Here is a 23,778-nt window from a genome sequence, read left to right as displayed (position 1 = left end):
AATCAACTCATATCCATGACCTCTGTGTAGATTATTTTAAACTCGCTTACTAATGATAATGTTCTTCAGAGTTAATGTATTATCTTCCTATATAGGAATGCAAACAGTTTAACTTTATTGAGTCTCTTATGGTAAGTTTTTCGTATTTACCTTTTTTAATGCTTCTCTTGAGTCTTGTATTTGAATATCACATTTTCTCTTAAGCTCTGGTCTTTTCATTAGGTATCTTTGAACTTCCCCTATTTCATTAAATATCCTTTTTTCCCCCTGAAAGATTATACTTGGTTTTGATGGGTAGGTTATTTTTGGATGTAATCCTGCATCCTTTGCCTTCCAGGATATCACTTTCTAATCCCTCTGCAACTTTAACATGGAAGCTACTAAATCTTGTGTGATCTTGACCACAGCATCACAGTACTTGAATCCTTTCCTTCTTGTTTCTTGCAGCATTTTCTCCTTGACTTAGGAGCTCTGGAATTTGTCTGTAGTATTCCCAGGAGTTTTCATTTGAGGATCTCTTTCAGAAAGTGATTGGTAGACTCTTTCAATTTGTATGCTGCCTACTGGGTCTAAATAATCAGGGCAATTTTCTTTTATAAAATTTTCAAACTATGATGTCTAGGCTCTTTTTTCAGTCGCTGGTTTCAGGTGGTCCAATAATTCTTAAATTGTCTCTCTTTGATCTATTTTCTAGGTCACTTTTCCAATGAGATAATGACCATTTTCTGCTATTTTTTCATTCTTTTGACTTTATTTCATTGTTTTTTAATGTCTCATAAAGTCATTAACTTCCACTTGCCTAATTCTGATTTTTTAAGAAATTATTTTCTTTCATGAGCTTTTGTACCTGTTTTACCATTAGGCCAATGCTGGTTTTTAAGGCATTGTTTTCTTGAGTATTTTTTTGTTCCTCTTTTACTAAGCTGTTAAATTCTCTTTTCATAACTTCCCTGCAACACTCTCGTTTCTTTTCCCAACTTTTCCCTCTACCACAAGTCTTTTAGGAATTCTTCTTGTGCTTAGGACCAATCAGCATTTTGCTTTGAGGTTTTGATTATAGCTGTTTTCCCTCTTTGTTGTCTTCCTCTGTGTTTATGTCTTGTTTTTCCCTGCCACCATTAATGCCTTTTTATGGTCGAATTTGTTGTTGTTATTTCTTCATTACTCCAGCCTGTTTCTTGATTTTGAACTTGATGTTACAACTGGGGTCTGCTCATCTGCAGGTAGGGACACAAAACTGTCCCAAACTTCCCTAGGGTTCTGCAGTCCCAAACTTTAGGCTTTTTCTGCACAGCTATTTTCAGAGCTAATTCTGGGGTTCTGCAAGTTTTTGGTCCTTTCAAGATTGTGTGATCCAGGGAGACGTATGGTCACTACCCTTTTGGTCTTTGATCTGGTCTTTTCCCAGAGAGGGCCTCTGTTCCCCTCCAGCCACAAACATTAGCACTCATGTTCCTCTTAGCCTTGGAATTATGACCAGGTCCCCTGGTCTTCTTCTGCCACAAGTGCTAGCCTTCCTCTTCGCTCTGGAACTTTGACCAGGGCCCCTGCTCCCTTTTGACTGATCATAAGAGTTCCTCCCAGCCCTTTAACTGTGCCTCAGAATTGCTTGTGGGCAATAAAGTTGCCAATCACTGCTAGGTGCACCCAGGGCCAGCAAAGAATTCCCTGCACTCTCTTTCTCACCCATTTTGATCACCTCTTAACCATGTCTGGTCTCTTGATGCTGCTGCTGCTGTTGCAGACCTACAGCTGCTGCTGCTGCATGGAGCCTGGCACCCACTCCATTGTTGAAGATCTGTCCTGCCAACCTCCAAAATTATCTTGGACTAGAAAAATGTCTCACTCTGACCTTTTGTTGTCTCTGCCATTCCAAAACTTGATCTGAGGAATTATTTTAAAGTTGTTTAGAGGGGAATGTTGGCAGAGTTCAGTTAGTTTGCTGCCTGTGTTCTGCCATCTTGGCTTACCCTTCCATGGTTTAGTTTTGATGAACTATTTTTCCCTTCTTTTTTATTTGTTGTTTTAAGAGACGTTGCTATGGTTGAAGAAGGTGAAAAATATGTTGACAAATGAAGGTGATAGAAACAGAAAGGATAGCTATAAAAATTAGAAAAGCATGTCCATGAGTGGAATAAAACCCTTATCGTTCCGAGGTTTTCTCACATTACATGTGAACAATGTGGTTTTTTGCTTTTGAAGACTGAATATCAAGAGTTTTCTGTTATATTTTGCAATGTTATTTTTCTTCCATTTCTAGCAAAGAAGAAGAAAAGGTAGAAACATGCAAATTAGATGTGATATAAAACAACATATAGTTTTAGGCATTGTTCTCCTTTTAATAACAGAAGAACATGACTTCTCATAAACAAAAGTGTGTAGTTACAAAGCAATACCTACATGCTTTGTGGCAGATGCCTTTGAGATTTCACTGTCCAACTGATCAGCAGCTCTCCATTTGTACATCTGTGTGTCCAGCAGAAGCTGAGAAAATTCAATCATGTAACAGACTATGACTGATTAATTTGATTGAAACTTCTATTTGGAACAATCCCACCCAGGTTCTGTTGCTGCTATGTGTAGACCTAGCCAGCTCTGCAACTGCACACTTCTGATTTAGAGAACTTATGCTCTTCCATTGATAAATGAATTGATTTAACCTAAAGATGAAGGGACTGAAGAACCCTAGGAGAGGCCTTGAAAATTAGGGTCCCACTACCCTGTTTAGTAATTAATTATAAGTTCAGGTCAACTAAACTAATTGAGAAGATTTAGACATAATTGTACAGTTCTCATTTCATTGCTTCAGCCTAAATATATCTTTCTTTCCCACAGGCTGCCATTGTTTTTGAATGTCAGGTCATGGATTGGTGGTGCTAGTGGGAGAAGGGAGAAGTGTCAGCGTTGCTTAGCAGCCATTTAAGTACTATGGTGTGTTTCTTCTCTTCTGGGATTTTGCCACTCCATTTGATGCAACCATATTGGCTTGCTCCCTTGTCAGAAGCCTGTGGGTCAAGCGTAGGCGTGTGCGTGATTTACAAATGTACCTCCTTCTTTGCAGACGTCTGTTCAAGATGTTGGTTGCTGGTGGTTTTGTTTAATAGACATTTCATGCTGCAAATTCTTGAGTGCAAATCACTTTGCGTTCCCTTTGTCCCCTGTTATAATGAAGGAATGAAATGGAGCTGAAATAATTTCTCTGATGAATACATTAAACAGACTCTTCTTTTGTAGAGGTTTGGGGACTGAAAATAATTTGCACAAAGCCACATTTCCTTCACCAAAGTTTTCAAAGAAGTCAGGGAATTACCATTTAGGGAATCATTAATCCAGGCTCTGTAGAAAAGAGGTTGGGGTGGGGGAAAGTGGGAGCTTAGATATATTTCAAGGCTAACTAAAAGATTTCTGGTGGGAACATTTCATCACTGAAGAAAACATTCCCTTGGGAAATATATTGCAATTTGAACTTGAATTTTGTAGCAGTTTGTAGTCATCTTTAGGTTGGTGGAGCAATGGAATTTATTTTGTACTGGTCTATTAAACTTCCACAGAAAGGCACAGTATAGAATGAAATCTTAGTGACATCTTACTACAAAAGTTATGAGAAGTCATCAGTATTATTTGTACAGCCAGCGATGTTCTGAGGCAAAATTTGAAAGGTGAAATTCATCAGTGTCTTTTTTATCATTACTGGGGTCCCCTCACCTCCCACGTACCCTGTACTGGATCTAGTTCTTGCTCTAATCACTGGTGAGATGTTAACTAGCAAAATCATAGAACTCTGAGATCATTTAGTCCAACATCTTCTTTTTACATATATGGAAACTGAGACCCAGACAAGTAAGGGGACTCTCTCATGGTCAGAGTTCTTTAATAATAGCATATGGACTGGAACCCAGGTTGATCTGATATCCTGGTCACTGTTTTTTTCCATTATATCATTCTGAGAATATTATGGGGTAAACGATTAGCTGTTTAAAGTATGGAACTGGGACGGGTCAATAATACATTGAAAATGGTAAAAAAAAAAACCAAATAATTTAATGTATATGATATCTATAGGATCACAAGATTGCATGACTTTCTGAAAATTCACTTTTGCACTGTCCAGAGGTAGACATCCAGTGTGGTGAAGGGCTTTGAATTCCTTGCAATGAGAGGATTGGTTGCAGGAACTAGGAGTGTTTAGCCTGAGGAAGCGATGATTTAGGGGAGACATAAGAGCTGTCTTCAGATATTTGAAATGTTGTCATGTGAGAGAGGGATTAGACTAGTTCTGCTTGGCCCCACAGGGCAAAACTCAGAGCTCAAGGTGGAAGTTGTAGAGGCAGATTTACACTCAGTGTAAGATAATCTTCCTGATCGTTAGAACCATCCAAAGGTGGAATGGGCTAACTCAGGAAATAGTGATTTAGCCTTATTTGGAGGTCATCAAACAAAATCTGGGGAGTTCCATGTTGGGGCTGACCATATGGTCATGCTTTGAACTTGTCCTCTAAAGTCTCTGCTAACTCAGAGTCTGTGTGATTCTGGGATAAGTCATTCATTCATTCATTTTTAAATTTAGAATTGACTTCTTTGCTCCTTCATATAAATAGAGACTAATGCAGATTTTATAAATGTTTAGTGACGATTATAATAATATGAATGACAGTTATGAGCATTGACACACATTTATATAATGACCTACATTTTATGTGTGTATGTAGATATTGACATATTTTGTGTGTATATATTGACACATTGTATGTGCATATATACATGTATATATGCGCACACGTATATACACATATTTATAAAGGCATGTATACATATACCTACATATACATATTTCTCTATATACATACCTAAATACCTATGTATATATAGGTATGTGTTTTTATATGTATATATCTGTATGTATGTATATATGTGTGTGGTATATGTATGCATATATGTGTATATATGTATGTGTCTCTCTCTCTCTATATATATATATGACTATGGAACATATGTTCATATGTATGTGTTACCAACAGTGTATCTGACCCTGATTTATCCCTTAAACATCATCACCAAATCTTTGCTCAGATGTGTGATTAGGGGAGGTGTTTTTTTGGTAATCTATTCTCTCTCTCTCTTCGTGTGTGTGTGTGTGTGTGTGTGTGTGTGTGTGTGTGTATCATTCTCCCTCCCTCCTTCCCTCCCCATCTTCCTGTCCCTCTTTCTCTCTCCCTCAATCTCTAATGGGCAAAAGAATCAGTATCCTTGTAGATATTTATTGATCAATCCCTTTTCTCCCCGTCTCCCAGCACACACCATAGAATCAGATATTTAGAGCTGGAAATGACCTAAGAGGTCATTTGTTACAAGTTTCTCATCTTAAAGATATGAATTCAAGGTCAAAGAGGCTGAGTGACTGCTCAAGATCTCATAGTTAACTTAGAATCAAGATTATATACAAACCACCCCATGTCATAAAATCATGATAAACTAAAGTCTTTTCTCTCACCAAAATAATCACCTACTTTATTGAGATTACTTTAGACCTAGTAATTGAGAAATAAAAAAAATGTTTTGCTAAGTTAATGAATTTTATCTTTACTGTAATTCAGGGACAGATCCTGAAATATGCCTACATCTGGTCACTATACTTTAAAGAATATCTTAACTTTTACTTTCACAGGACCTCAGCTAAATGGAAACATGTGTATTAAGAATTATGAAGCGTCATCAAACATTTTGACTCAATGTATTTTCTGCAGTGTGTTTTTGTAGCTCTAACCTTTAGCCATTGTTGCTGCAATCTTTAATAATGGTAACTAAAGTTGATAGAACAAACAAAAAGTCTTAAAAAGAGAGTTTCATCTTCTGACTTCAGGTATATAAGCATTAATTGACAAAATTTTGTTATAAGGATTTATATCTTAATTACCTCAATCTTTTTTTTTTTTTTTTTTGGAGAGGGAACTCAAGGGAGAAAGATGAAAGTCCTGCTTACTTCTAGTAAGATAATACTTAACAGTCATTAACTAGGTAGAAATATCCGAAACTCCTTCAAGAATTATTTCTCAGATAAATTACCTGGTGACACCATACAGTATGTCTAATACAAAGAACCCTAGACTTGGATTCAGAAGGTTTTGAGCTGAATTCTATCTTTACTACTCAGACACTTACTAGCTGCATGACTTTGGGCAAGTTACTTGTCTTCCATTTGCCTCAGTTTCCTCATCTGTAAAAAGAGAATTAGAATAGCACCTATCTCCCAGGGTTATTGTGAGTACTAATGAGTACTAATATAAAATTCTTAGCACAGGGCCTGGCACACTATATGTGTGCGTTCGTTTGTGTGTATAATATGTTAATGGTTATTACTATCATTAACTTCTACATGGCCCTTTATTTCATAACTCTCTAATATACTTATCACATATTATGTATTTTTGCCATCTGTGTAAATGTCTTATCCTTCTATTAGATTTAACTCTATGAAAGCAAGGATTATAGCTTATCAAAAAGCTTTTCTCTTCCATCACCTAACACATGTCTCTGAATTTCATAGATGCTTGATTAAAGTGTGCTTAATTTTTACATTATTTTGGGAATTTTGTACCTGATTGCACCAGGATTGATCATTTGTACAAAATCCTTGGCCCGTATAATATATGTAGTCTAATGAAAAAGACAAGATAGAAACAAACAAATGCCTTATATGAGTCACTTAAGTTCTCTCTGCCCCAGTTTCTTTACCTGTGAAATAAGGAATCATAGAAGTAGAAGTAAGGGGTTTGGGGATCATTTAGTCCAACCCCTTTATCAATGAACCGAGTGAGGTCCAGAAAAATAACATGAACAACCTCAAATCATAAAAGTTGTTGTGTTTGTCCATCATTCTCGAGGAGGACCATGACATCAAGATGATGACATGCCTTGCAGTTGACCTTGATTTGAGTGAGGAAGGTCTGTGCAAGGTCACCAACATCACCTTCTTCTCATGAGTCATCTGCCTCCAGTGGCTTGATATTCATCTGGACAGCTGGAGATGGTCCAGAAGCCAACTCTGGTTACTCCAAAACCAGTGCTTTTTTCATTGTACCAAGGAGATGGAACTCATTGAGATTCAAGGTCCTTTCTATTTCACCAAATATAAGAAGCAAGTTTCTGGAAAGTGTAGAAAAATGTGTGACTCTAGAAATTGCTTTAAACTCATTCAATTTCCTTAAATATTGAGTTACATGGGGACAGATTTAGAGACTCCTGAAATTGATATTTGTATCCCTCAGACTTGGCACTTTATTTCATCATCCCTAAATTTTAGTGGATAGTGTATTCTTGATGTTTAGGAGCTGAAGAGCTTTTTGTTTGATTTTTGCTTTAATTTTCCATTAATTGATGAAGAACAGGTTAACCAACTGGAAAGTCTCTATCTGGAGAGCTAGATTTGGAAAAAGAAGAAATTTGTACAAATCCTAACTCTGCCATTTATGGTGTGTCCTTTGGAAAGTCACTTCATTTCTCTGGATCTCACTTTACTTATTGGTAAAATGAGAATGTTAGATGGCATGACCCCTAAGGTCTCTTCCAACACCAAATTGGTAAAATATGGATGCCTATTATTTACCCAAATGAAGACTTAGGGGAGAAATATTTGTTTTCAAGTACTTGAAAGGCCACTATATGAGAGAATAATTAGACGTCTTCTTCATCTTGGTCCAAGTTGTAGAGAGGTTGATTTAATATAAATATAGGGAGAAAACTCATAATAATTCTCAATGTCCAAAGTTGGAATGGGTCACTTATACAGTCCTACGTCCACAATAGCAATGGACCTTTGAGATCATCTAAACTAACCCTGCCCCCATTTTGTAAATAAGGAAACTGTGCTGATGTATTTCCCATCTTTTTTGACATTTTCATATAAAAGGAGATATGTTTTTCAAATTTGCATTTAATTGAATGACTTTTAAGATCCCTTCCAATTTTGAGACTGTTATTCTTTGCTGTTGAGTGCATTATATTTTCTTAAAAGAAGCTAAATACTGGCATTATGCACTTAATTTCACTTTGGGGCTATTTCCTCATTTTTTTAAGTTTGCACAGTGTCTGAGATTGAAGGATAAGGATATTCATCCTTTGATTTCATGTCTCCAAAAACCCATAAGGGAGTAGCAAATTGGAGACTCTTATTCTTGGAAGCACTAAATGCTTTAAAAAATCCACTGTACTCTAAGTAGATCTTATCTCTTCCTAGCCATATAACCACTGTAAACTTAAGGCAGCATGGTATAGTGGGAAAAGCAATGGATTTGGAAGCAGAGATTCTGGCTTGAAATCTTGGCTTTGCTCCTTCCTGCCTATGTGACTTCAAGAAAGTCAGTTAACCATTCTAGCCTTTAGCCTCCTCATCTGTAAAATGAGACGCTCAGGCTAAAAGGTTTTTCTGGCTCCATTCACTTCTCAATTCAGTGATCACATGACTGAAAACTAAATCTAGAATGAGGATGTGTTTGGACTTCGTGATTTTCTGTCCTCACCTGATTAAGTCAAGCCAATTCCCTCTCATGTTTTCCACCAATTTTCAGAAATGTAGATGGAGAGACAACCTGAAAACATGAACTGTTCCTCAGACTATTTCCACGCTAATCATGTCAGTGTTCCCAGCACTGAAATACAGAGAGGTCAGTTTGCTACTTTGGTTAAATGACCTAAAAACTAGTATTTATATGGCGCTTGGTAGTTCTAGGGACTGTGCCAAGTGCTTTAAAAATGTTACCTAATGTAATCCTCATCATAACAACTCTAAGAGTTAAGGTACTGTTATCATCCTCATTTTACAGTTGAAGAAACTGAGGCAGACAGAGGTTAAGTGAGTTGCTCAAGGTCACAAAGCTAGTAAGAGTATGAAATTGGATTTCAGTTCAGATCTTCCTGATTCCAGACCATGTACTCTATCCATTGTGTTATCTAACTACCTCAATTATAATAATTAATATAACAATTTAACATTAAAATTATAATACAAATCCATTGAACTTAACCTGATTTGAATTCCAGGTTTGTAACTAATCTGAAATCTTATAGACTAAAAGGTGGATTAAAGGGATTTATAGTATACTTTTATTTGAAAAAAAAATAAGATTTGTAGTGGTAATATCAGTAAGTAAGGAGGAGCAAATCAGTGTTTATATTTTCATTCAAAACACACAACACATATTACCAATTCTCTAATGGGCTTATTTGTGTCTGTCATATTTGTTACCATTTTCAGAGTGAAGAAATAAAAAAATGTCCTAGAATTCTTAAACTATTATAATAATGTCTGTTTTGTTGCTGTCACAGACTTTTCAGTCTCTGAGGAAGAGGTGACTAATTAATGATGACAGAAAATATAAAATGTGTCATATTTCTCTTTTTCACTTTCCAAAATTTTGACACCCCCCCCCCCAAGTTCCAGTACCTCTTGAAAACTGCACAATCTGTGAAATGCCCTGGATCCAGGCAAGTGGTAGATGAGGTTTGGTCCCAGAGGAACCTGACCACTTAGAAAAAAGATCAAATTCCTTTTCTCCCATTCCTTCTCTTTTTACACCACCTTAGTACCCTTGGGAAAGATTTACTTAATTTTCTCATGCAGAATCATATGTGACATATTGAATTCCATTTTGGCCACTATCTTTTAGGAAGGATATGGGTAATCTGGAGGGTATGCAGGATGCCTTGGTGTCACATCATATGAAGATTCAGTAAAGAGATTAAGAATTTTTAGCCTAGGGGAGAGAAGGCTTGGGAAGAGATAACTTTCTCAACTATTTAGGATCATAGAACTCAAAGGGACCTTAGCAATCATCAGTTCCAATCTACTGATTTTAGGGATTAAGAAACTGAGGCCCAAAGTCACACAAGGAGTAAGTAGCTAAGCCAGGATTTGATCCCAACTCCTAAAACAAGCATTTCTGTAACATAGCATAAAAAAGATTTAACCATGATATTAGTGCTGTCCAGAGGGGTTACCATAGGAGGTGGGCCTTTGCCTTCAGAAGAATCTGTTAAACAAAAGTTAGATGTTCATTTGGGGATATAGTGAAAGACTTCTTCCGTTAGGCACTACTTAAAATAGGTGGCTTTAGTGTCTCTCTAACACAGAGATATTGTGTGTGATAGGTCCTAGGGTATGTACATACACACATACGTACATGCATACGTACGTACATACATACATACATACATACATACATACATACATATAGTGAAAGATGTTTTCCATTAGGCATTGATTAAAATAGATGGCCTTAGAGGTCCTATCCAACACACAGATATTGTATGTGTTAGCTCGTAGGATACATACATACCTTCTTGATGCCAAAGGTAAGATTTGCAAGTTGTAATAATAATGATGATGATGATGATATTAGCTATCATTTATGGTGAATTTAAGTTTGCCATGGACATTTACATTCACTGCCTCATTCAAACATATTAGTGAAATGCAAACAAAGTTCATTTATTAAGGAATAATCAAGGCGGAACATCTTTATGGTCATGCTAGAGAATGGATTATAAACCAAGATGCAGTTCTTACATGGTTTAATTATTCTTTCCTTCTGTGGACATTCATCTGCTGTTTGGTCTTCGGAGCTGATATCACATGAGTTCATCCTATGTTTTTAACAAACGTTCACTTAAAAATTCAAATGAATTCTGACTACACATGACTTTTTAATTTTTGCAGTGATGAAATGTAGTATGCCAGCTATTCTAAAACATGGACTTTTAATACCAGTTATACAACTGATCTCCAAAAACATTCTAATCAACTTAATTCAGACAAAAGTACACAATTATATGCATAGTCATTGATCAGTTTTAACCAAATTGATGAAATACTAGTATGTAATAGATAGAAATTTTCTTAAGTCTTGTGGCGTATAGTTAGTCTGGATAGATCTCAACTCTAACTGTAGGTTTCTATCACTGGTGATGACTTTAGGCTTCAACTTCAGCAGTTTGAAGGAAGTAGAATATATTTTCAGATATCCATCATATAGCTTGGCATCTCAAGTCATTAGGCCCTTTTGAGCGTTCAGTTCATATGTACAGTCATCTAGGTTCACAAACTTGAAGTCATCTTTGGCACCTCTCTTTCACTCCATATATCCAGTAATATAAGTGTGTATATGCCTTACAGAATGTAATGAATGGTTTTATATCCCTATCACCTAACACAGTGCCTGACCATTTAAGAAATTAATTAATGTGTTGAGGATATGTACTACTTAAGTATGTTAAATATATAGATGTTATGTATATAAATATACATGTCTATATATAAATATATACACATTATCTATCTATCTATCCATCTGTCTGTCTATCTATCTATCTATCTATCTATCTATCTATCTATCTATCTATCTATCTATCCATCCATCCATCCATCCATCCATCCATCCATCCATCCATCCATCCATCCATCCATCCATCTATCTATCTATCTATCTATCTATCTATCTATCTATCTATAGCTCTATGTAATGGTAATTTAAATGGGAAGATCTTTCCCATTCATTAATAGGCCCATGTGACCTACTTAAATCACAGGAAAGCCTAAGACACATGAGTTTGAGTCACATGAAGCTTATGGTGGGAGGGGCTTGCTAAACAGGTGGAACTGGAAGGGGTGGAGCTAGAGCAGAGCTGAGAGTAAGTTGATCAGACTAGTCAGAGCTTGTAAGGATAAAGGAAGCAGGCAGCTAGGATTGTGAATGTTTGTGGGAAGGTCTGAAACTGTATATAGACTTCTTAGTTACTATGATGGATTTCTTTGTTGCTATGATGGATTTGGCTTTCTGATGCTGAGATTCGACTTTCTGGTGTTTGAATAAATGTTTTGGTTCTACCTTCTAAGTGGAGAGTGTGATTCTGAACTCTGCTGGCATATTCATGGCTACCGTAGGTGTTGTGCACATTGACTTGGCGCCACACTATATCTACATATGCAGTGTTATATATTTTATTCCCCCCCAAGGAGAAGGAGGACATCTTTCTATATTAATATATGAAACTATATTATGGTAAATGCACCTGCATTGTAATTCTGTACATGGAATATTCTGAGGATCTAATTTTTAAGATTTTGCTCTTGGCCTTACACAGCTGTTCCACTCCCTTTTTTGATATCTCCTTGTGATCACTTCCTTTGTTATTTCTCTCCTATCCTTCCTCTCTTTAGAATCATAAAATTGTTAGCTGTACATGACTTTAGAGTTCATCTAGTCAAAACCTCTAATTTTATTCGTGAGAAAACCCAGGGCCAGAGAAGAAACATGACTTGTTCAAGAATACATGAGTAACAAATTCCAGGACCAAGATTTGAGCTAGGCCTTTTGCATTTAAATCTTGAGCTCTTTCCATTACCTTGTGATGTATTTATTCCTTGTTCCCTGAGTGGTCTGCACCCATTTGAGTTGAGAGCTCTGTCAACACTCTAAGAGAGTAGGATCCCTTTTGTTTACATTCCTTGAGCTGGCCCTGCAGTTCACCATTCTCTTGTTTAAAGATGCTGTGACAAGGACTCTTTGTCATAGCTGGCAAGAGGCAGAGATGGATGGGTCATCAACTCCTTAAGTAGGATGAACTTGGATTCAAAATAGCTGGTGTTAGTGAGAAGAAGATGAATAAAGTATGGGGTAGCAGAGACAATTGAAAGCTCGCCCTTTAGAAAGGAAGGAAAAAATTAACTCAGCTTTATGTACACTAAGAGAGAAGTTATTGACAGGCAGATATATATTTCCAAGAAAGCTCAGAAGCAAATCCTAGCTATTATTAAGCTGGGAAGTCTTGGAGATATGGTACTCTTGTTAAATTGCTGGTGAACATCTCCTACAATGTAGGGTACAATGATTGATATGTTAAATACAAAGGTGATATGGGCCCTCCTCTCCAGTAGCTTATAGTCTAATAAGTAATAATTACAAGTAATGTAATAAAAGACATATTTACAAGCATCAGTTAAAATGCCATAAGCAAAGTGTAGAATAGAAACTATGATGGTTCAGAAGAGATAAATGCTATCTGATTGAGAAGATTAAGGAGTGTTTTAGGGTGAAAAACCAGTTGTGTTGGGCCTTAGAAGATAGGTAGGATTCTAATGTATAAAGCTGAGAAAGAGAGTATTCTGGCAGAGAAGACAACGTGAGCTAAGGTGTGGGGACAGGACAATCAATGAGTGATGACAAGAAATGGCCTCTGACTGGAAAATAGATAATGAGGTGTAGAAATCAAGGATGAAAAGTGCATTGGAGCTTTATTGGGGAGAACCTTGAGTTATGGCAGGATAAGGAATTTGTGCTTTATCACTGAAAGTTTTTGAGCCAGGGAATATCATCATTTGGTGGTGGGTAAAAGGAAGACTACTCATGAGTATATTACATGGATAACCTGGAGTGGGCAGAAAGGGAGTGCAAGAAGACTGTAGAACCATAGATTTAGCATTGAAAAGGACCTTAGAAACCATTAAAACCAGCCCTTTAACTTTACAAATGAGGAAACTGAGGCACAGAATGATTTGCCCAGAATTACACAGCTAGTAAGTTTCTGAGATGGGATTTCACCCCAGATTTTTCCAGACTACAAGTTCAGTGCATTGTCCATTATACATTACTGCCTCATCAGTTAGAAGGTTATCACAGCGAATGTATGAAATAATCAGAAGCCCACTCAAAGATATTAATCATTTTAAGGTTAGGGATGTCCAAAATTTGATATGAAGAACTATCAAGTATAATTTCAGAGCAAGACTTTTGAAGTGATTTCAGAGCTTTGGGAGCACTTTCTGGACAAGAACAAAAAGAACACACTGTTACATGACTCTAGTCAATGAGTTGCTCCCTCATGACCAACTGAATAGGTTTCTTGCAACTGTATGTTCATCCTTCCTTGTCGAAGAAGACCATGACATCAGAGAAATAATGACATGACGTGAACTTGACTTTGTTTTGAGTGAGGGAGGGCTGTGCAGGTCACCAGCCTCACTTCTCCTCCACAGCCATCTGAATCCAGTGACCCAGATATTCATCAGGATGACTGGAGATGACCCAGGATGAGGCAATTGGGGTTAAATGACTTGCCCACAGTCACACAGCTAGTGAGTGTCAAGTGTCTGGGGTAAGATTTGAACTCAGGTCCTCCTGACTCCTGCACTGTGCTCTATCCACTGAACTACTTAGTTGTCCTCTTGCGACTGTAGAGGAGCTTCGTAAGAATATTTCTGTATGTAATTGTTAATTTCTCTATTTAGAGTTGAATTTAGTACAAGAGGTTTTATGCCACTCACAGATACATTAAACCCAAAATGTCCCCATTCATTGGTTATGACTGAATGCTTAATTGTATTATATTCTCATTTCAGGTATGTGGAGATCAAAGTCAAGGAGCTGTTTTTTTACGGGAATTTACACTCATTCGAAGAGAGAGCCTTCACGATGATTTCCTTTCTGATCTCCTGAATAGTCACAAAATTGAGGATGCGGTACTGTACTTACTCTGTTTTATTCATGGAAACATAGCATTTGTATTTTGTCATTTAGGCCATGATTAAACCTCATAGTGAGGATTTTCTAACTTGGTACATCTGGAATGTGTTAAACATTTATTTCAATGTTAAAGCCTCTTTTTTTGGGGGGGAAGGAGGATTGAGGGGAAGAAGTTGTGCAAAAAATAATTGATATTTTGCCAGGGAAGCAGTACGTGATTTGGTAGTAATTGAAATGAGAAAAAGAAGAGGTTCTTGCATAAATTCCATATTATTATTAATTTTGTTTCCTTGGAACATCACTGTATTCATCTCTCTCCTGTTTTTGAATTTTTCTACTCCAGAGTGCTAGTCATTTTAAATTTATCAACGTTTGTTTCCCTGATGGTGAGATTAAAGGAAAGGAAAATATGCATTAGTGTAAGTTTGGGAGAACGTATTTCCATGTAAAACTTGCCAGGGCACTTTAATCATGACGGCAAGAATAGAAATCTCCTTTTGCTTTTAGGACTGCAGTGGGCTGCATGGTATGCATTTTAGATGAAAATTGGAGTATGTCAGCTGCTTAGCTGCTGTTGAAGGTTTTACTAAGCGTTAGGACAGTGACTGTGTTGTGAGGCACTTAGAGCATGGAATTTCAGAACCATTTGGCTTTTTTTGATTGGATTATTTTTTAAATGATATACAGGGAGAATTAAATAGAGTGGAAGGCATATAAAGGATCTTTGTCTTTTCCTACTCTGTTTTTCCTTTATCCTCTTTTCCTTTCTCCCATCCTCAATTTTATTTAAAAAGTACACCGTATCTCCAGTTTTCTCTCCCATAGACAAACTTAACGTAACTACTCAGGTCATATTTTCTAGACTTCTAACAGCTTTTCCCCCCATGTTCTCTCCAAAACATTGTTCCCAAAGTCATGACCCCCCACTTTACAGACAGTTTAAAAGGGATTACTATTTATAGTAATATCTGAAAGGTGTGTAGCTCTTTAACATTCATAGCATGCTTTATATACATTATTCCATTTGATCCTCACAAGGTATTTCTGTCATTCCTATTTTAAAGATGAGAGAACTAAGGCTTATCAAGGTTAATGACTTGTTTAGCGTAATGGTGCTAAGTGGTTGAGGTGAGATTCAAACACAGGTCTTCTTGACCCCAAGTCTTAGCTTCTCTATAATATGCCTAAAGATAAAGACAAAGAGAGACAAAGATGGATATAGACCAGAGAGGGACAGAGAGAATACTTCTTAGGTGTTTCATATAATAGTTCTGTGGGTAAATTCTTGAAAAGCTTTTAGCCCTTTTAATGACATTTTTCAGTCATTCCTTGTGGTGCAGTGTGCTCAAGAAATATTCATCTGGACTTTATTGACCTGTCCTATATATGAAGTATTTTATATTAGACCTCTTAAAATTTCATCCCGTTTATTTAGACAACTTGAATATATTCATTACTTCATGGATCTGTGCAGAGTATCAAGGCAGTCCTTTCCATTTTCAGTTCTAATCCAGCTTCAGAATCAACTGTATTCTATTTTTTCCTGTGGTCCACAATGTTTTTGTAGCAGTACAAAACATTTATGAATAGAGAAAATCAGTTCATGTGTCAGGACAGTTGAAACAGTCAAAATTGTCTTTTAGAAGTAATTTTCATAGTAATGTGTTATTGGTCAGTTGGTGAAATGAACATTACCTTTGAATTCTTGAAGATATGTTCTCATATAGTTGAAAAAGTATTGTTAGATAATTGTATCTGTTTTTTAAAACATATGTACTGGTCTGTGCCTAACTCAAGTTGTCCCAGGAATTTATGCCTGATAATAGAATGATTCAGGATATTTATAGATTGTTCAGTAGTCAACAAAAGGAGGTTCACTTAGACACAGTATAAAAAGCATACTCAACAAGTATGCAGCACTCAACTGGGATAGATGGAGGCCCTATTTCTCCATATGTAAATAGGTCTGGTCAGTAGAGCACAATGGGGTAACTTGCATAGTTTTAGCATATCTGCCAAATCTAAAGGACCTAACTCCGTATGGGTGAGTTTTGTGCCTTTAGATGAACAGAAAGATGTGTTTCTTTGGTCTGAGGCCCAAAAGAGTTTAGCCCCCAAGATAATCAAGTACTGGGGACAACACCTTTAGCTTGTAAGAAAAAGAAAATTGTTTAACCTACAAGTCTATCTGCTTTCATAAATGTATCTCCAAGACATATGTAGAAACTAACTTGAACAAACTCATGAGAGCTGATTATTAAATACTCAGTGTAAGCAGTTGTACCTCAAAGTAGCAAATGCTACAAGTTACAACTTGATGTATTATTTTATTTTATTGTCCATACTTAAAGTGATGGAGAAAATTTGAATAATGTAGATTAAACAAAAAAGTATATTCTACATACATTTTTGTTTTCTTCTCAGTGAGCCGATTTGTTATTTAAGTATTTTGTTTGTTTTTTGTTAATCTGGGTAATTTGTATTTTTGTAAATACTCATCCATTTCACTTAGGTTGTCAGTTTTACTGGCATATAATTAAACAAAATTAATCCTAATAATTGCTTTAATTTCATCTTCATTGGTGGTGAAATTCCCCCCTTTTTATTTTTGATACTGGCACTTAAGTTTTCTTTTTTTAAAGCTAAATAACCAACGGTTCATCTATTTTTGTGTGCTTTTTTCATAATATCAACTCCTAATTTTATTTATTAACTCAATTATGTTTTACTTTCAATTTTGTTAATCTCTTCTATGACTGATTTTCAGGGTTTATATTTTGGTATGTAATTAGAGATCTTCAATTTGTTGTTTTCTAGGTTATTTTTTTAAGTTTATTTTCTGATGTATAGGTCTCTTCTCTCCTCTCCTCTCCTCATTTCTTCTCTCACCTTCCCTCCCTCCCTCTCTCTCTCTCTCATTGATGTATACATTTCAAGATGGAAATTTTCTCCTAAATACTGCTTTGGTGGCATCCCACAAAATTTTGGAATGTTGTCTAATTGTCATTATTTTAATGAAATTATTGATTACTTTTATTATTTGTTCTTGATCAACTTATTCTTTAGCATTAGATTATTTGGTTTCTAATTAATTTTTAATCTGTGCTTCTGTGGCCCTTTTTTGAATGTAATTTTTATTGCATATAGTCTGAAAAGAGTGTATGTAATATTTCTCCATTTTCTGCATTTGGTTGTGAGGTTTTGATTACATGGACAGTTTTTGTGAATATGCTATGTATTGCTAAGACAAGAGTATATTCCTTTCTATTCTCATGCAGCTTTCTCCAGAGGTCTATGATATCTAACTTTTAAAAATTCTAAATTTCCTTAATTTTTCAAAATTTGTTTTATGGTTAGATTTATCTATCTATGAGAGGGGCAAGTTGAGATCTCCCACTAGTATTCCTATAATTTAACTTTTCTTTTAAGAATTTGTATGCTCTGCCATTTGATTCATATATGTTTAGTATTCATATTACTTCCTTGTCTATGGTACCATTTTTATAGCAAAATGTAGTTTCCTTGCTTTTTAAATTAGGTTAATTTTGTTTTTGTTTTGTCTGAGATCATGATTTCTGCTCTTGCCTTTTCTATGTCAGCTGAAGCATAATAGATTCTGTCCAGCCCTTTATTTTGACTCTGGGTGTGTCTCTTTGTTTCAAGTGTGTTTCTTGTAAACAACATATTGTTGGATTGTGATCTCTAATCCATTCTGGTCTCCATGATTACTGAGTGTACCTTTCCTTCCATTGTATTTTCTCCTATTTATCCTTCTCTCTCTCTTTCCATCCTGTCCCTTCTCAAAATTCTGTTTTGCTTCTAAACGTGGTTTCCTTTTTTGTGATCCCTTTCTCTTCCTCCTTCCATTGAGATAAGGTAGACTTCTATTCAACTAAGTGTGTACATATATTGTTCCCTTTTTGAACCAATTCTGATGAGAGTATGGTTCAAGAATTGTCTGCCTCCTCCTCATTTTCCTATCTACTCTGAAAATTCTTCCTTGCACAGCTCTTTTGTGTGAGATAATATCCCCCGTTCTTCCTCTGCCTTCCTCTTTCTCCCAATATTTTCTCTTTTGTCATTTATCCATTTATTTGTGATAATTAAATCACTTCTTTGCCATCTTTCTAGGTGGAGTCTTTCTAATGGCCCCACTAATAATAAAATTCCTAGGAGTTATATGTATCATCTTCCCATATAAGATTGTAAACAGTTTTACTTTATGGAGTTTCATATGCTTTCACTTACATTTTTACTTTTTTAATGCTCTTGTTGAGTCTTGCATTTAAAAATCAAATTTTCTATTCATCTCTGATCTTTTCATTAGGAATGATTGAAAGTCCTCTATTCATTAAATGTCTACTTTTTTCCCTTAAAGGATTATATTTAGTTTTACTGAGTAGATTATTCTTGGTTGCAATCCTACCACCTTTGCCTTCTGTAATATCATGTTCCAGGCCCTCCATTTCTTTTACGTGGTAGCTGCTAAACCTTGTGTGATTCTCATTGCGGCTCCACAATATTTGAATGGTTTATTTCTAGCTGCTTACAATATTTTCTCCTTGACCTGGGCACTCTGGGAGCTCTATAATATTCCTGGGAGTTTTCATTTTGGGATCTCTTTCAGGAAGTGATAGATAGACTATTTCAATTTGTACCTGAACCTTTGTATCTATGCCATTAAAGCAATTTTCCTACATAATTTCTTAAACTATAATGTCCAGGCACAATTTCAGACAGTTCATTAATTCTTACATTATCCATCTTCATTCTATTTTCCCCTTCAGTTGTTTTCCTGATGAGATATTTTGAATTTTCTTCTGTTTTTTCATTCTTTTGATTTGGTTTGATTGTTCCCTGATATCTCATGGAGTCATTAGCTTTCACTTGTCCAGGTCTAATTTTTAAGGAATTATTTTCTTCATTGGTCTTTTGTACCTCCTTTTCCCTTTAGCCAATTGTGTTTTTTAAAGTATTTTCTTCACTCTTCTTTTGTTCATCTTTTTTCAAGCTGTTAATTATCTTTTCATATTTATCTTATCATTTCTCTTCCCAATTTTTCCTCTACCACTCTTATTTGAGTTTGAAAAATCATTTTTACCTCTTCCGTCAACTCTTGCAAGGCTTGTGTCCAATTCGCTTTTTTTTTCCTTTGAGGCTTTGCTTGTAGCTGTTTTTACATTATCTTCTGAGTTTATGGCTTGGTCTTCTCTCTCATCATAGTAGTTTTATGATCTGGTTCCTTTTTCTTGTTTCTTCATTTTTCCAGTCTATTTCTTGACTTTCCACTTTTCACTGTGCTCTGTTCCCAGGTTTGGGAGGTTGGGGGGAGCTTCCAAGTTGGTATGATCCAAGGAGAGGTGAGATCATTATTGCTCTCCTGGTCTGTACTGTGGTCCTTACCAGGAAGGGCCCCTGATCCCTTGGGATCACAATCAATGCTGTTCTTCCTGGTCCCTGTTCCATTGAACCACAAACAATATTGCTCTTCAGGATCTCTATTCCCTTGTAACTGCATGTGTTCCTCTCTGCTCTGGAACTGTGACCTAGATGGAGATGCTAAACAGTATCCAGTGCTCTGCCCAGTGATAGCATACAAGTCCCATGTAATCTCTTTCTGATCAGTTGTCTGATCTCTTTATAGTCTCTGGGTTGAGAATTTCCACTGCTTCTGTCATCACCACCAAGTCCCACAACTAGTGGGCTCCTCATTCCCACCCCCATAGAATTCTTTTTTTCAATTTCCTAAGTTGTCTTGGGATAGAACAATGTTGCACTCTGTCATTTTGTTGGCTCCACCACTCCAGAATTTGATTTGAGGCATTATTTTAAAGTTGTTTGAAGAATAATGTTGGGAGGGTTTGTCCTTCTCTATTTTACCATCTTATCTCCACCCTTAGAGAGTCAATTGTGAACTTTTACCAGCATATGCCTATGTTATTGTTTCTAGTTTAGAACATAAAAGTTTAAGATTGTTTTGTTATAAATCATTTTGGGGGAAGGGTATTGGGGTGGAGGGCTCACATTTGCTTCATTGCTGGGCTTTGTCTAATGTTGGGAGATGAAAAGAAAAAGCATACCTGAAAATAATTTGAATAAAAATGCACAAATGTGAAATATTATTGTTTGGGTGACTCTAGAATCTTTTGAGCAGAGATGTTCCATAATGCTAAGTGCCTAATCAATGATGGTTTCCATTACAAAGTAGCACACATCAATTCAGCCAATATTTATTGAGTGCTTAATATGGGCAAGCATCATAGGATCACTGAGCTAGATCTTGAAGTAATCTTAAAACAATTAGTCCCAAACCCTCATTTTACTGATGAAGAAATGTCCATGAGAGAGCCTAAGTGAATTACCCAGTATCACAAATGTAGTGAGTGAAATAGCCAGAATGCAAACTTCGGTCAACTGACATTACATTCAGGTCTCTTTCTATTATTCCACGTATTTACTATCTGTAATGCTAATGAGATTTAAGAGTTTCCCCACACATTAGTGGGCCTGCCCTTTAAGGGAAGTTTGATTAGGGGAGATGTGTAGGAAGACCCACACCTTTTGTTAATGAGGCACTGGTTCTCCTAGGTTGTGATGCTCCCTGGTTCTGAAAAGTGTATAAATACTCTGAAGTGAGATTTTCTTTTGGGGCTTACTCATTGGAAGTGTTTGTTTGGCCACATGAGACTCTGGGCAGTTGCAAAGGAAGTCCCCCACTCCCCCAGCTTTGAAAACACAGATATTGGTGCTTCTCTCTCTGTAACTGTGTATGTATTGCTTACTGTCAGACATCTGGAAGCTCTGTCTGTTGGTTGATCTTTGTTTCTCTATGTTTTCTCTGAAGTTCAGGGTGCTGACATTTTCCCCTGAACTAAGGGAATGATATATGTGCTTGATTAAAGTGACTGTCGGTTCATCAGGCCTTCTATCTGGGGGGGATCTGTACAAAATGTTTCCCTTTCTTAACAAGACACACCAAAATTATCTGGTAATCCCTCTAGAATACATGACCCCAGAGAGGTCAAGGCATTTTCCTCTGGGTCTTGGGTGCCCCAAAGAGCACCCAAAATTCTTCCATGGATCCTTGCTGCTGCCAGAGTAAACCGAAAGAGATTGTAAAATCTCTCATCAGGATAAGAAGACAAACTTATTTAGAGAAGTAGTTAAGAATGTTAGCTACTTATGCTTTATGGATTTTAGCTATAAGCTTCTCACCCTAGGAAGTTGCTAGGACTTTTCGCTTCCACAGAAGTCTTACACTGGTAACTGAACTGGAGTGTGTTGGCATGAATAAACTTTGAATAAACTGCCTGACTAGTTTCCTCTCAGAGGAGTAATTTCATGCACCACAATTTGAAAAGTAGTCTTCATGTTGCCATTTTTCTAGAATCCTCAAGAGACAATCTAACTGAGTATCTGTAGCAGGACATTTGAATTGTTCACAGAGAAGAAATGAAAGACTTCTGAAGAACTGCTATATATTACTGTCGCATTCAGGAAATCTACACATGTCAATTTCTGTCTTCAACCTTCTTGGCACAGTGACAATGATAAATTTCACTGCACAATGACATTTTTCTTGGCACATAGTAATTACAAACTACTTTTGGATAAAAAAAGTATGATTGGGTTAGGAGTTTTAGTGCTTCCAGAAAAAAGTGATTCCTTTTGTGGGATATAATAGAAAAAATTTTTCTTTTCCCTTTAGTCAAGCATAATTTTCTTTGCTGTAAAGAGAATTACCAATGTTTTGGTTCTCAAATAATGTTGAAGATTCATCTTTTAGCAGATCTGAGATTTAGAATTTCTTTTTCCATATTCCATATCTTTTGATTTGCCTTTTCCTTCTCCAGCTCATTTTATAGATGAGAAAATTGAAGTAAACAAAATTAAGTGACTTGTCCACAGTCACACAGATAGTACATGTCTGAAGATGGATTTGTGCTTAGATATTTCAAATTCTAGGTCCTACCATCTGTCCACTATTACTTGTTCTGCATTTTGATCAATGCATTCTAAAAGGAATATGTTATATGAATATTGAATATGATATATATATATATGCTATAAAATCATACTTGTATGTGACTAGATTAATTTGCTATTTCACTGGTATAGAGAAGTGCTGATTAGAAAACTTCTACCAATTCAGATCAACAACTTCTCTGCACTTAGTTTTAGAGAGCTGCCTGAAGCACAGAGAGGATAAGAGATGTGCCTGTTAAGTAACAAAAACATATGTATTGGAGAGTAATTTTGAATGCATGTCTTCCTGTTTCTGAGAAGAATTCTTTACCTATTGTGCTGTGTTCTCTCTCTCTCACTCTCTCTCTTTCACACACAGACACACACATGTGTGTTGTATATGTATAATATATATATGTCTACATTTACACGGTATGGCTACATAGTAGTATGACTTCTGTGTCTTCCTGTGTATACATATATACACAGACACACATATATGAGTGTGTATTATATATATATTAAACATTAAAATTATGCATAAAGCTTGTGTATACTTATACATACCCATATTTCTATACCTACAGAGGAAAAAAATGTATCCATGTGAGCTTCAATACAACGAGAATGAAGATTCTTTACTTTATTCTCTATCCTTATCTCGTCTTTGTTTCACTTTTGAACTTAGCAGATTTTATAGCTCCTTTTTTAAAGACGCACTCCAGTGTAATTGCCCTGTGTTATAGATGACGGTCTGTTGCTTTTCTTCCTGAGCGGAAGGAAAATTAGAATTTAAGTGCTAATACTTGAAGGTCATCCCTTAATTCTGAGTGTTTTAGGGAGAAAGTTTCCATATGGCAAAAGTTACAGGATATGTAGTGAATCAAGCCATCAAGTTAAGCAAAGTAATCATAACCATGTCATGGCTATTTATTTTGATGTGCCATAAACATGCCAAAATAATAACTGGGTTGTTTTTTTAAACCCTAAACTGAACAATTCAGGATATGATTCGCTTAAAAAAAAAAAAAAGGCCCTCAGTTCTCTCCCTAGTGTATATAGATCATTTCACTTGGGAAACCTGCAGTAGATTAGGAAAGAGTCCTGAATTTAGAACTAGAAGAGCTGGGTTTGAATCGTGAACTTTTTTACTTACTATATGACCATTCACTTACCTACTCTGAGTCTTTCTTTATCTGTAAAGATAAAATTAGACACACATGTACACATGCATACATGCATGTATGCACATATACATACACAGATACATGTGTGTGCATCCATACATGTGCATAACCAA

The 23,778-nt window shown here is 36.1% G+C and overlaps 1 protein-coding gene across 5 annotated transcripts in view; it reads left to right on the top strand.

The window, feature by feature from the left end:
- ADAMTSL1 (ADAMTS like 1) overlaps nt 1-23,778 on the top strand; it is a 1,091,970-nt gene that overhangs the window by 266,871 nt on the left and 801,321 nt on the right. For all 5 annotated transcript variants that reach the window (XM_072655697.1, XM_072655722.1, XM_072655679.1 and 2 more), the window contains exon 2: nt 14,390-14,509. In XM_072655697.1, coding sequence (XP_072511798.1) covers nt 14,390-14,509 — 120 coding nt within the window. The remainder of the gene's footprint in view (nt 1-14,389; nt 14,510-23,778) is intronic.

Source organism: Notamacropus eugenii, chromosome 1 (genome assembly GCF_028372415.1).
Source record: "Notamacropus eugenii isolate mMacEug1 chromosome 1, mMacEug1.pri_v2, whole genome shotgun sequence".
NCBI lineage: Eukaryota > Metazoa > Chordata > Mammalia > Diprotodontia > Macropodidae > Notamacropus > Notamacropus eugenii.
Note: the sequence above shows the minus strand (reverse complement) of the source record. Positions and strands in the feature narration are given on the sequence as shown.